The sequence below is a fragment of the Gossypium arboreum genome, chromosome 13 (genome assembly GCF_025698485.1).
Source record: "Gossypium arboreum isolate Shixiya-1 chromosome 13, ASM2569848v2, whole genome shotgun sequence".
Classification (NCBI taxonomy): domain Eukaryota; kingdom Viridiplantae; phylum Streptophyta; class Magnoliopsida; order Malvales; family Malvaceae; genus Gossypium; species Gossypium arboreum.
Window position 1 is genome coordinate 33,867,520 of NC_069082.1, and position 15,132 is coordinate 33,882,651.

At 31.5% G+C, this 15,132-nt stretch overlaps 1 protein-coding gene across 1 annotated transcript; it reads right to left on the reverse strand.

The window, feature by feature from the left end:
* Nucleotides 1-6,629: 6,629 nt before the first annotated feature.
* Nucleotides 6,630-7,938, reverse strand: LOC108463341 (protein BIG GRAIN 1-like E). The gene has a single exon (XM_017763288.2). It carries the CDS (start codon nt 7,767-7,769, stop codon nt 6,816-6,818), a length of 954 nt encoding a protein of 317 aa, XP_017618777.1. The 5' UTR covers nt 7,770-7,938; the 3' UTR covers nt 6,630-6,815.
* Nucleotides 7,939-15,132: the final 7,194 nt, after the last annotated feature.

Below are 15,132 nucleotides of genomic sequence, written 5' to 3' on the forward strand. Positions count from 1 at the left end.
GAAAATTGATTAAATTTAACTGAAAATAAAAAAGACAAAAAGAGGATGAATTGTATGAAAAAGAACTCATGACAGCTGTTTTTTAGATAACAAGACAGTGAAAATGAAAATGGAGATATGGTCTACTCACAGTCACAGTGTATTGGGGGTTGTTAGTGAAAGCTTTTTAGCTGGAAAATGGGGGGCAAATGTCAGTGACAAATGAAATTAATTCCAATATATAATGAAATTTTCTTTTTTGTAGGGGTAAGATATCTAATATTTGAGATATGACAAGACCCTGCTTGACACATGTACATGGTGGTGAGTTCACACGTGTCCGTATAAAAGAAAAGGCAGAAAGTGGGCACACCAGACAGTGAGGCACTGGAACCTGACAACCAACTTTACATTTATATGAATGGTTTTATAAATGTTCCATGAAATTGAAATGGCAGCCACAGGCAAAAGGGAAAGGTCATTCACTCTTCTCTCTCTCTATTTCTCACTGCAACAACTTGTCCATTGTGACTGTGCGGCCATATGGATAACTACCCCCCTCCTTTCTCTTTTCTCTCTTTTCTTACTTTTGCTCTACAATGCCCATGCATTTGAATGTAAAATTTAATATTTTTACTTTTATTAATTTTACATTAAAAAACTCATTTTATAACAACGTAATTGAATTTAACAACATAATTTTAATAGTATTAATAATTATATTTGAATTTAAAATTTTAAAAATAAAAATTTTAAATTTTTAAAATAAAAGAACATAGATTCAATTTCAGATAATATAAAACTTACATCATATTTTAATCTTACTCTTTGTGATTAGACGAATCTATGTGTAATTGTGTATGATTAGATTTGAATTTATATTCACTAAAGTATAAAATAATTATGAGTGAGAATATTACCACAAGCGGTACCATGCTCTACTGTTATTGACTTACATACTATAAGTTAAAGAGTTCAAATTTTAGTTTGTCATGGTTTTACTTTTCTAAAATTATGAACTTGTTATCTATTTAGAAACTAAAATTTTAATAAAATCATTTTATAAATTCATGAAAAGAAAACAAAACCCTTTAAAACCAATACTATATGTATTAAAGGTTTTGATAACTTTTCTTTTATAAGAAATCCTAATTTGAAGTTTAAATATGTTTAATGATATTTCTTAAAAATATTGCATCAGTTAAATGATATTTGGTAATATCCTAACAAAATAGCAACTAAATACATTTTTACAATCTCTCAATTAGTCCGTAATTGAAGGTTTTGGTCAATACTAAAGGTTGCTTGCACTGGTGAAGTTAAAAAGAAAATTTAGGGTTGGAGTTAAATTATATATTTTTATGATAGTGAAAATATAATTTCACCATTTTAATAGTCTATATCTTTATAACTTTTAAAATATTAAATAAAAATTTTATCATTTTTAAGGAGTCAAAGTACAATTTTATCATTATTAATTTAAAATATAAATTATAAATAACTTAAATAGAAATTTTTCTATTTCAAGAGAGACTGGGACATCTACCAACCCCTAGCTCCACTACTAATTGCTTACCAAATCTATATAATGAGCTTTTTATTAAGTTCTAGATTTTAACTCTAAGTGTCATGAATATTATGTGTAAATTAATGAATTAAATTTTTATTTCAATACTTATAATGATGGATTCTTATTATAATTATCTAATGTAATTAATATATATGATTCCAATGTAATCCAATTCAAGTTTAATATAGATAATATTTTTATCAAGTTTTAAAAGAAATTTAATAAAATAAAATATTTGAATTTTTTTTCCATTTAAATGCTTCTACTAATATTTCTTCCTTCATAAGGTTAGAAAATGGCATAGGCTTTTCTTGTAGATAATTTTATGAACCTTTACCATTAAAGTCCTAAAAAAGAAAAAAAAAAGAGAACTAAAAAGATAAATAGCTGCACTGATTTTGACAGGCAAAGAAAAGGTAACTGAGATGGAATACTGCCAAAATAACAGGGTGATGAGTTTAACAAAGTTGGATTCAATATAAAAAATTGAATTATTCAATTTCATTGAATTAGATTTATTTGTTGAATAAAATAAAACTTGATTTATATTTAATTTTAAATTATTTATATTTTATTTGAATTTGAGTTCTATTGTCGGAAATCAATTATTTAAAAAAATTTGAAATGTAGTCTTTTGAAATTCAATTCGAACCATTAACAATAGAAAGTATTATTTGTGTCAAGGTTTTGTATGGTACCAACTTTGCTTATAAGGTGTAAACAAAGATCAAGTTAGTGGTTCAAGTTATGACACACTCAAGTACCTCCATAATTATTTACACGTCAAATGCTAACATTTTTCACGAGTCTTATAAGTATCGATCTTTATCAATCATGGCGCCCTTTGTAAACCGTATATGAATTTCCACGACGAGTAGAGCCAAAATGTCACTTCAAAAACTATTCCTAATTTAAATTTAATTAAAATAATATATATTACAAGTAAAAATCCTCAATTAGATTTGTTGGCTAACTAAGTCAAGCTAATTGATCACTTGATTGCTGGAGCAGCTTAAACTTGACAATAATATTGAACTAAAATTATTATTTTTCTAATCAAAGCTAAATGCAAGATAAAGAAATTTTTAAAATGTTATTAATTATTATATAGTAACTTTTAGAAAAAAAAATCAAGAAAAAAAAAAGAAGCCATATACGAAGCACTCACAATGAGGGAGGTGCATATGTCCCCATCAGACCATCAACAATCTAATCTCCATACCAAAGCCATTAATGTGAGTCAAAAGCTGCAATTTGCTTTATGAAAAAACAATCCACTCACTTTGCATTTTCCAATTGTGATTGTACCATCCATCCACAATGGCATGGTATGTTAAATAAAAATGCCTAACTTTTTATATTTTAGTTACTTAAAAATATAAAATAATTATTAATTTATTTAAAAATTTTCATTTAAAATTTTCATTTAAATCATTAATTTATTTATTTTCAATTTAATTATCGAGTATCAAGTGATAATTTAATCATTAGCACAATGAATTAGTATCTATCAACAAGTAGAACATACGTTAGTATTAGACATTGAAGAATAAAGTTGTTTGAATTTTAATTAACAAATTCGTGATTTTTAAAATTATTTTATGAAAAGAACCTATAAAAGAGAATTGGAAGAAGAGTTTTCAATTGGAGCAAGCACAAATGAAGAAGGTCGTATAATAACGATTTTAACATTCCAATGACTTAAATAAAAATTTTTGAATAATTCAGTAATTATTTTGTAACTTTTTAAAGTTAAGTGTCTAAAACGTGAACTAACTAATAATTTCGTGACTTTAGGTGAATTTTATCCAAAAAAATTATATTTCATGATCTATTAAGTTATTGGTTGAATAGCAAAATTACGAAGGTTGAAAGTTAATTGACATAATATTTGAGGTTTGTTATCTTTGTTTGTAAACCTTTCTACTCTTCTCTCATTATAAATATGATTGTTTATTTATTTAAAAAGTTATTGGTATAGTAATAAAATATGGATTATTATTCGATACATAATGATAAAAAAATTAACTCCATAAAATAAAGTTAAAATTTTATTACATGTCCTGTTTATTTATTTTTCAAATACAACTTAACAACATATCAAATTTTAAAGTCCATTTATAAAATTAAAAATTTTCACGAATTATATATCAAATAATAATTTATAAAATATTCACCATGTTTTAAAACTTAAAATCAAACCCTTACCACATCTCTTATAAAAAAAAACATATATATATTGTGGGTCTATCAAAATATTTGATTGAGGCCACATTTATAAGTGGTGGATTCCTACATAATTATGAGTGTCATTATAAAATGTAATTAGGGTCTTCAAGATTGCCCTAACTTAGCGCTTCTTTAGCATTGATTTTGCTGGCTGAAAAGTACATTTTGGTGGCCTAATTTTTCCATCCAAAACTCTTTTATGATATTTAAGCAAACCAAAACTTTCTACCCCAAATTTGATTTTCTTTTTATAATTTTAATACTTTTAAAAAATCCATCCATCTCAAAATATTTTATAACGTTATTACATTAATTTTAAATGATTAAAAATACATATTATAAAATCTTATAAAAATATCTAACTAAAATATGTAAGCAATATTTGCATGCTGTTTTAAAGGAAATTATTAAAATAATATCATTTTACTTCATCTTCCTTTTAATGAAATCAATCTTAAATATGAAATTATTTGAATATTATATTTAAAAACAAATATTTTGTGCTAATATTTTCAACTTGATTGGAAAAATCCAAAAATTGACAGCCAACAACGAACCGTATATGGCAGTGCTTGTTGGAAAGGAAACGTTTACCAGAAATGGGGAGTGCTTGATGGTGCAATATCTGGCAAGGTTCTTAGGCTTTTTATTAGCTTGGCCGCCTCTACTCTATCACTACAACGTCTGCGTGGGTTTAATGCTTAAATAAATAATTATGAAGGCAATGTCAGAATGTTATGCCTAAAAGCTGATTCCGACTTGTACTCTTTAATATCTGCTTTATTTTTAGTTTCATTTTTAATATATTTTGAAATAAACCGCTATGATTTATTTTAATTAATTATCATTAAACTAAATTATAAATTGCATTAAACAGGAGGCTGAAAATATTCTTTTAACGTTTTGCAATACATGTGTCACGGTCGCCAAAAGAGAGAGATTAGTATTATTGTGTTTGAGACTGACAAGAGATGAAGTGAGAGTATATCGAAAGATATTGGGTTTAAAGACCCACCATTTTGCCCACATTTAGGTCCCAACTAACACACGAATTTCAAGATTTGCAGGCCCAACATTCCCTTGTTGGAGTCACTATATATACATCAAAAGCTGACTATCATTGCAATTAGACTCTGTTGTAACTTAAGGTAGACTAACAAATAATAATAATCATTTATTTAATGGGTGTACTGGAAACTGTACCTGTAATCTGTATGAAGAAGCAAAAAAAGCTTCAACTTGTATTTGTTGCTTTCTCTAACAATTCCTTTTTTATGATTTCAGTTTCAGCTACTTTGTAAGCAGAATCAGTGCTTCGTTGATATCTATGAGTAAAGATGATTCCTTGCTTGAGAAGCCAACATTGATTGTTATGTCTATTGAAAAAGGTATGAACCAAAAAATTCATGTATCATTAGCCAAAGAATATATCATGAAATACACAACACATGATGCTTGATTATGTTGTTTAGGATAAACATGTAACATAATGATTTCTCTACAGGATAATTTGGTTATTGTTCTAATAATCATACTTGGTCATAAACCATTTTGGATAAGTCCCTTTTCATGCCTCGGAAATAAGGTCCGATACCGTCTTGGCGACGGGTCACTCGGGTGGTACTTTTTAGGTGATTGAAAAGGAAGGATAAATGGAGTTAATCTCGCAGCGATAGCAGTTTTCGATTGCGTTTTTCTCTTGGTTGGTTTGTTATATCAGCCTTTTTTTTCTTTTTTTTTTTTTAAAGAATGATTCTTCATTGCCTAAAAGCAAAGCTTACCTTTTGTCTTTGTCTCCTCTTTCTCTTCAATCAAAATATGGTAATCACATTTACTTTGAAAAAAGAATAAAAAATCACAGGGCAGGCCCATCCTGCAGATCCTTATGGTGCCTAATGTACCATATCGGTATGCATCATTCCCTTTCTTATAGGCTTTTTTATTTTGTGCTCTTTGTACATCAAATTTTCAGCATCATACTTACTAAAGGCTACAATAGGTTTCATCATCAATGTAGCTTTAGGCTTTTATTTTGTTTCCAAATGAACACAAAACTCACTTTTAGATTACCCTTTTAACTACGCCAATCCATCATTTGATTATGTTTAAAGTCAACTCACTTGTTGCGGTCCGGCATAATTAAAGGCATAAAACTATTTGCATATGCAAAGATTTATGGAATGATCATATAATTAGCAATGATATGTTTTAGGATATAACTTATCTATATGGATCATGTAGTTAAGGTTTTTGTCCATTTGCTTTAACTACAAAAATATATTAGTATATAAACAATACTTGCCTTTCTATGTTGGTTGTTTGATTAGACAGCAGCTTTGTGTGGCTTTTAATCAAAATCTTAATTATTCGGGGTTTAGGTGAAATGCAGTATTGTTATGATATGAAATTCATACATCAATTTTACCCCCCTTTTTCTATGAATTCTTGGTAGCTTTCAAGTGAGTTCCATTGAATTTGCTGAAAAATGAAGGGACCCTTTAAAATCAGCAGATAGATTTTTTGTTTGTTTTCCATGAAAAAAATGTAGTATAGGAAGGAACAAAAAAAAAAAAGAAGAAAGAGAGAAGGAAAAAGCTTAGATGAAGCACACGTACAGGTAGGAAATATTAATTAATGTGTTAACCTATGATTGATTAGGGTCCAAAAGTTAAAGATTAGAATATATTAATCCATATAATGCAATGTGATGATGGCCTTTTCTTCTGATGTTTGAGCCATTAATCATGGCACAACCTAAGCGAACCACTAGAATGGTTATGGGATACTTTAATGGTTTTCTTTTTGCCTTGATCCATGCTAGCTCCAAAGAAAGAAAAGAAGATTCAGAAAGTGAAGACAAACAAACATTCCAAACTGTACATACAGAGAAAATAAAAGAAAGGGGAAAAAGCATTCAACGAACTTTCAAAGAAGCTAGCAATAGGGAAGAAGAAAAAAAAGACGAGCAAAATCTAATGCCTACAATGGCAATGGAAACAAATGGAACCCATCATCAACAAGTTGAAAATGTATAGTTTCATAGTGCACCATTGGAAATTGGTGCTCCTCTCTTGATGCTGTCCATATGTGTTGTTTCATACACAGGTAAACCGCCTGAATAGATACCTAAATCGTAGTTTTGGAGCTCGAACAGATCGGAGCTCGAATCGCTATCGGCACCATCATCGACCTCATTGAAATTCCTGAAACCTTTCCCTTCTGCTAGATATCGATCAGCTCGATTCCTAGCTTTATCCTGATGGCGAGCACCGAGGTTATGATGTTTTTCTGAGTAGTCATCAAGGAACTTGAGTTTCTCATCCAACCAAGAATAGTCTTTTGTTGTATCATGTTGTAAAGCTGTTGATTTTGTTTGTCCAATATTGTTCTTTGTTTGAGATGATGCTGCCAGATGCTGTTTATGGTCTAAATAGCTTCTAAAATCCTTGTAGCTTTTGGCAGGCGTGTGTGCATAAGGCGGGGGCGTCCTGGAACCCGAATTCGAAGACGAATAAAACGACTTGGTATCGGCCGTGCTGGAGCTACGGAAATGGCTAATGCTGATCCTCCTTTTCCTTCTTCCACCAGGGCTCTCTTCTTCATCTTTCATGGACTGTGTGGTGGACTTTGATTTCTTCTTTTTGGAGCTTGTTTGGTTGAAAAGGGAGTTCAAGAAGCTAGCAAGTCTACCACCTGGTGAACTTGGATGCTTGTATTTCTTCTCTTTGATCTGTTTTTCCACCACATGAGCTTGTTGAGCAATGGGATTCCTCATTGGCACATCCAAGCTGGCCCTACCTCCCCTCCATGGTTGCCTCTCTTCCCGCATGATCCTCTGACTGAACGTCGCGCAACTGTAGCTACCAACCGGTTCGTTGTACCCTGAGAAATACCGCGCGGCCTCGAACACGTCGAGCTCGCCAGAGTCCTTCCTACGATGGAATGACTTGTTGAACATTCTATCAGGGTCTGAAAAGCCTGTAACGGACATGGATGATGCCAAAGTTCAATGCCTCTGCTATGGGGGACTTAACGTCACCAGGTACACAAAGAAGGGATGAGATTGTATAGGGAGGGGGAACTGGTTTAAAATGATTGAGAGTGGTGGGAAAGGGTAGGCTTTTTATAATACTGATGATAATAATAATGATCAATTGCACTGTCTAATAATATAATATGATGAAGGGTGTTTTCAGAATTGACCCCACTTTTGATATCAATTGGTGCTTTAGTTTTAATACAAGTGAAAGTGGGGTATACACGAAGGGAAGCAAAAGTTTTTCATTTCATCCTTCTCTTACTGTGAAAAAGAAAACCCAGAGGTGGTCTTGTGTTCCCTTGGATTCTAGGGACTCAAAGTGGGAATTAGATTTTGGATGGTTGTTTGCTGATTATAGATTTTGAAAATTAGTATATCACTTCTTATAAGAATAAAGTATGAATATGTGAATTTAATTATAAAACTTGATAGATGCTAATTTCTTTTTCATTAGTGCTTGTAAGTCACTCTAATTATTAGGGGCACTAATTAATTGCTTGTTAAGTTACCTTTGACTGATGTAAAATAAATGAAAGCATGGCCCAATAATATCTGCTTGCCCCCTCTTTGTGGGAGCTCTGGGGTTTAAATTTGGTTGCTTTGGCAGGGTCTAGAAATCAATGGTTATTCTTGGCATCATTTTATTGTTTCTTTTTAACATTTTTTTTAACTTTTGGAATTAAATTTGGCTGTGATAATGCATTTAAACAAACCTGATGAAAAATGAAAAGAGGATTGTGAAGAAACCAAGCTTAGGAGGGGTAAAAAAATTTCTTCAATTTTTGCAAGGAATTGTCGTCAAATTAGAGGAGGAGTGTTGATGTATTAGTGCTAACCAACAAAGCCTAATTTTTACAACCCAATTAACCAAACAACATGCCTAATTGATGGCACAAGTTTTACCTTTTGGGTTTATTTTTTTTCTATTCATTCGTTATAGTACATATTCTTTTCAATTTATAATTTTATATGGGCAGAGGAAGATTATTCACTTTTAGAAAAGTCTTTAACGTGTTTGTGTTTTTGGAGTTAACAGTGTTATCAATGAGTTAGGATTATTCCAAGTCAAGTTGAATTTTGTCTTCCTATTCGAGGAAGAGCCCAAGTGCATAATACGATGGGTTTAATAAACTAAAAGTGCTTCATTGGATCGGGTCAGGAGTGCGCATGGCTATCTACCAAGGGGACAGTAGCATTGCACTTGGTAGAATTTGAACACATGCTCCTTAAATGGCAACAATGGACACATTTCCTTTGTAGGTGACTCTCCATCATGCACAACTCGATTTGACCAGGTACTTCCACTTTATTGAACATGTTGCCATAGGTAATCAAATTTTCTACAAAGTCGAAAGAAAATTCCAACTCAACCCGAGAACAATACCATCTCGTTGAAAGGTTTGTTGGTTCTAAGAGCCTATTTAGTAGTGCTTAAAAAAAACACTTTTGGCTCCAAAAGCACTTTTAGAAGAAAAGTTGTGCTAAACAAGCTGTTTTTGGTTGAAATTTTTGACTTTTCAAAAGTGTTCTTTTTAGAAGTGCTTTTGAAATTAGAAGCTAAAATTTTTAGCTTTTCTTCTTACAAAAGCACTTTGGGTGCTTAATTACTTTTTAACCCCTCCAATAACATAGTACTTTCCCTTTTTTTTTTCTTGGTGCTGAATTATAAATGTGTTAAAATCATTAATTAAAAATTAAAAAATATTTTTTAAAATACAATTACAAATATTTAATGGTTATATTTAAATATTTAAAATATAGTTTATATATTCTAATTAAATTTTATAAAAATTAATATTTATTGATTAAAAATATTTAAATTTTATATTTCATATATTAAAATATTAACAACAAGTTATAATAAATTTTTATATTCTTACTAAAATATTATAATATTAACTAATTTAAATATTATTTAAATGCATATTTGTTACTTGATAATAATATGTCTAAAATAGACATTTTATTTCTCAAAAGTACTTTTGACAATAATGCTAAACACTCAAATTTTAAACTAAATTTTTCCACAGCACTTTTCCACGGCACTTTTCAAAATCATTTTTTTAAAGTATTACTAAACTAACCCTAAATGGATAACACTTCGAAGATTTCTTCGGAAGAAATCCATCTCCCCTTAATAACATTCCATCAATAGGTATGATTGTACAAATTAACCCAAACAATCTTTTAGCCCAATGCTTCAATTATATAAATTGAATTAAAAAATAAATAATCAATCACAATGAATAAAAAAAATTGGGAGTTGAAAGTGGGAAAACCAATTTAAAAAATGGTAAAAGCAGTTGCTATTATTATTTGATGTTTTAAAATGGATTTTTTTCGTGATTTCTTTTTCTTTCATCCTTTTGATTTTTGAAAATTTAATTTTTATTTATTTTTAAATTAATTAGTCATAATCAAAATACAATACATTCGAAATATATTTGAACTTAAATTAGAATAAATTTGAATAAAATCCTAGATATAGTGAGGCTCAAACTTAAAATAACGAAAATCGACTTCAATCTTCCAATTATACTTTCAAATTTTGAATAACTTGATCTATAGACAAATTTGCTTACTTTTTAGTGAAAGGAAAATTATATATAGTTAACCCTTTTATAACAATCACCTTTTGTAACAATATTTCATTATACCGATTAAGTTTGTTACAAAATTGATTTATTATATTTTATTTATACCCTTTATCATAAATTTTCATAATATGGTCATAAATTATGAAATACACTAATTGTTAATAGTAAAAATATAGTTGGCTCAGCCTGTTAGACTGGTAGTTAGTTAGCTAATGTTAGTTAGTTGTGGTTATTCATCTTTGTCATACTTTCTTGTTTCTCTTCTTGTATATATATATGGCTGCTTATTTGTGTGTAAGTTGGATATATGAAATACAATATTGTTTTCTATATTCTTCTTGCTTTTCTAGTTTTCTAACATGGTATCTGAGCTGGTTGTTTGAAAATTTTTTTTCCTGAAATTCGTGATGGCAGAAGATCGACAAATTGCTGGTTTCCACCAATGTTTCCAAGTACTTCATTAACAAGAAATCAATATTCAGCTTGATGAAATAAATTATCCTCTGTGGAAACAACAAGCATCTTTTGCTTTGGAGAGTTATGGTTTGGAGTCTTACATTGATGGTACTCAGGCTATACCTCCTGAGTTTGTTTCTGATGAATCTAGTCATCTAGTTAAAAATCCTGAAGAGTTTCATTTAATAAACAAGATAAAGCCATAACATATTGGTTATTTTCCATTCTCAGTCTTAAGATTTTACCAGATTTAGTCATGTGTCAATCCACTGCTAAAATTTGGGAAGTCATTGGTTAGTTGTATTCTGCTAAAACAACTACCAAGATTATGAATCTCCAGTATTCTTTGTACTTTCAAAAGAAAGGGGATCAAAGCATGCGTGATTATTTGAGACGACTTAAACTGATTATGGATAATCTTGGTATATATGGAGAAAAGATATCTGATGCAGAGCATATTGCAACTATTCTTAATGGTTTACCTAGTGAATTTGATTCGATGGTCACCTTAATCACCACTAGCTGGCAAGCCTATGATGTACTTGCTTTGTCTTCAATGTTGATTGATCTTGAAGCTAGGCAAAAGTCAGGTGTTGTGGTTGGGCTATTCAGTGTTAATCTTGTCACAAGTCAATCTACTTCTTATGGTGCACAAGGTTATCAACAGCCCACAAAGGTATGTCTAATTTAGTTGGATATCAAGGAAGAGGAGGTTCATTTCATCAAGGTCGAGGTAGAGGCCGTTTTTCAAATAGACCTCAATGGCAGTTGTGTGGAAAAATTGGGCACACTGTGCAAAAGTGCTATTATCGTTTTGATACTTTTTTTATTGGTTTTCCTGAGCTTAATGCAGGTCATAGATGTGCAAGTGCTAACTTTGCTCAATGGGTGATGTTAATGATGACAACAAACAGAATGTAGCAGGTGCTTTTGTTTTTGGTAATGGTTCGTTTGCTTCTATGAATGTTGCTATTGCTGGAGAACATATTTGGTTTCCTGATTTAGAAGCCACTTCTCATCTCACTTGGCATGCTCCTAGTATGACAAATAGTGTCCCATATTCTGGTGCAAGTAAGGTCACTGTTGCTAATGGTCAGTCTTTGTTAATATCTAGCACTGGCCAGAGTACCTTTCTTATAAATAATAAACCTCTCCATATGAAAAATTTGATGTATGTACTTGGCATAACAAAGAACTTGATGTCTGTATCACAGTTCTCAAACGATAATAAGGTGTATTTCAAATTTCATGCTATAAAATGCTTTTTTTAAGGATGCAATCTCTCATCAGGTGTTGTTGCAAGGAGTTGAGCAAAATAGGCTGTACAACTAAAGGTTGTTAATACTAGTGAATTTGATTCTGTAATGAATGTTGAAAAATCAAATGTTAGTGTTTATAATGTTGGTGTTTCTTATAACATATGGCATAGAAGACTTGGCCATTCCTCTTCAGATGTGATGGTTCAAATTTTTTGTTCTTGTAAAATGAATATTCTTAAGAATAAAGACGTTACTCTTTGTGTAGCTTGTCAGAAAGAGTCATAAACTTCCTTTCTTGCACTTAGAAACAGTCTATATCATGCCCTTGCAACTCATTGAGATTGATGTCTGGGGTCCAGCTCCTGAATATTCAAGTTGTTTTCGATATTATGTCATATTTGTTGATGCCTAATCACGTTATACTTGGATTTATTTTCTCTAAAACAAATCCAATGTTGTTGCTGCCTTCTTACAATTTAAAAAGTAGGCTGAGTTAGAATTTGATACCAAAAATAAAGAGGTTCAATCTGACTGAGGGGAGAATTTCGAAGCTTGTCATCTCAGCTCACCTCTTTTAGAATTAAGCATCTAGTCTCCTCTTGTTCACATACTTCTGAACAAAATGGTATTGTGGAACAAAAACATTAACAGGTGGTGGAACTTGTTCTTACTTTGTTGGCACAGTCTTTTATGCCTATAAAGTACTGGTCTGATGCTTTTTCCAGTGCTATGTTTTTAATCAACAGACTTCCAACCAAGGCTCTTCAAGGGTTTACTCCTCATGAGATGCTTTTTAAGACTTTGCCAGACTATTCTTTCTTGAAGGTTTTTGGTTGTTTGTGTTATCCTCATCTTAAGCTGTTCAATAACAATAAAATGCAGTTTCAACCAGCTCCTTGTGTTTTCTTGGGATACAGTATGTGACATCCCTAAATCGACCCTAGTCGGAAAGTGGTTTCGGGACCACCAAACCGAGTCATAATAATAATTAACCATCATAATTGATGCTCATTATATGTATATATGCATGTGTGAAAATTTCGTGTTTGGATTTTGTTAATAGTAAGTGAATTTTTATCAAATAGGACTTATGTGAGAAAATTTAGAAATGTGCTAGGCAATTGTAAGGTGGCCTATTAATACATGTGGGAAAATAGTTGTCCTTGCATGTCAAATAACCCACTTCCTAAGGTGAGTGGCCAGCCATGACAAGAATATGGGCAAGGGAACATGTTTCCAACATGTTTAGTTAGTGGATTATGTAGAAAAATAAAGAAATGAAAAAAAATGAGCATGGATGCCCCCCTTTGTTGCCGTGAGTAGAGGAAAAGAAAGGAAAAAAATTGTTCATCCATTCTCAAAATCTTGGCTGAAAATACTAAGGGAAAAAGGAAGGATTTTTGCTTCATGCTTGGTTTAGAAGAGAACTAGAAGGAGATTTGGTCATACTTGTGTCAAGATTAAGGTATGTTTGAGGTTGTGTCATGAGATTCATGCATGTTTTAGTTGCTAACTTGATGTTCATGTTAGCCCATGGTTCAAATCCTTGTTATGCCATGGAAATGGTATTTGGCCAAGGTTGATATTGTGTTAAAGCCATTGCATGCTAAATGTGAAGCTTGTTGATGATACATGTAATGATGGATTGACTACTCTTGAAATTTCTTTTAGCATTCTTGAGTAAGACATGGAGTTTTCTTTGTTTAACCATGACCAAAAATTGAAAGGGGATGGTGTGGGATGTATTCGCCATGGCATGCTCATAAGTGCGATTTATGCTTGTTGCATGATAGGTAAAAATTTGTGTTTTGATATATGTGTATATGTGTTTGTACATGATGTTACAAATGGATGTGAAAATATGCTAGATTGGGAAAATTTGATTAAATGTTCATGAGATGAAATTAGGTGATTAAAAGATGTTAGTTGACATTGTACATATATATATATATTCGGCCATTAAAGTGAGTATGTAGGTAATGTTGAATCAAGTTTTTGGTGCATATTCGGTTAGGTGTATAATCGACCAAATGGACGATTAGTAAGAATGGTTGCCGAATATACAAGCATACATATGCATGTGTAGTTGAATTATGAATGTTTAGCAAGATGGTTAAACTAGTGATTTATTGATTAAGCTCAAGGAGTTAAAGAAGGAGAATCAAGCAAGGGAAAGACGAAGGTCATCGAGTAGCCGACTTGGAACTATTTTACCCAACACGAGGTAAGTCATTAAGCACGTATTTGATATTGCTTAAATGATTGTAAAATTTATGCAATTGTGTTTAATGGGATGATATATATATATAAATGAAAATGTATGTGTATGGAGTGATGACAATTGTTGAATGTAAAAGAAATAGTGAAATGTGTAGAAAGTTTGCTTTCGGCACTAAGTGTCTTGGGCAATACGTGTGTACGGTGACGAGATTGGCACTAAGTGTGCGTGCTGGAAATATATGGCACTAAGTGTGCATGCTGGAAATATATGGCACTAAGTGTGCGAGCTCGAAGGGCATGGCACTGTGTGTGCGGGCCTAAATCGCATGGCACTAAGTGTGCGAAATCGAGTATTAAGCAATCGTGTGTGCGTACTCTATATATACATAAATATCTCCAATCGAACAATTATATGGAGGGTGTGTCTCCATCGAGTGAGTATGGACAGCGGATCGGGTAAGTACCTTGAGCTCATGACGAATAGGTAATACGTTCATGCTTGGGGTTGAATTTGGTAAGCCTTAAATCTATGTGATGATTGAAATTGTATGGTTGTGCTGGAAAATGAGTTAATGTGTAAAAATGCTTGATTATCTTGTTGTGTAGAATATGAAATGTGGATGTATGAATTGGTGCGAGATTGGACCAAAAGGTCCGAGGTATTATGGTATAGATTCGATATGGACGAGTACCTAGCCTCATTTGTTGTACATGTAGTAGTAACTTTATCGATTGGATTGACGAATGCTTATGACTTACTGAGTTGTAAACTCACTCGGTGTT

Coding starts and splice junctions, on each gene's coding strand:
- LOC108463341 (XM_017763288.2), bottom strand. CDS start 7,769: ATGTCCGTTACAGGCTTTTCAGACCCTGATAGAATGTTCAACAAGTCA.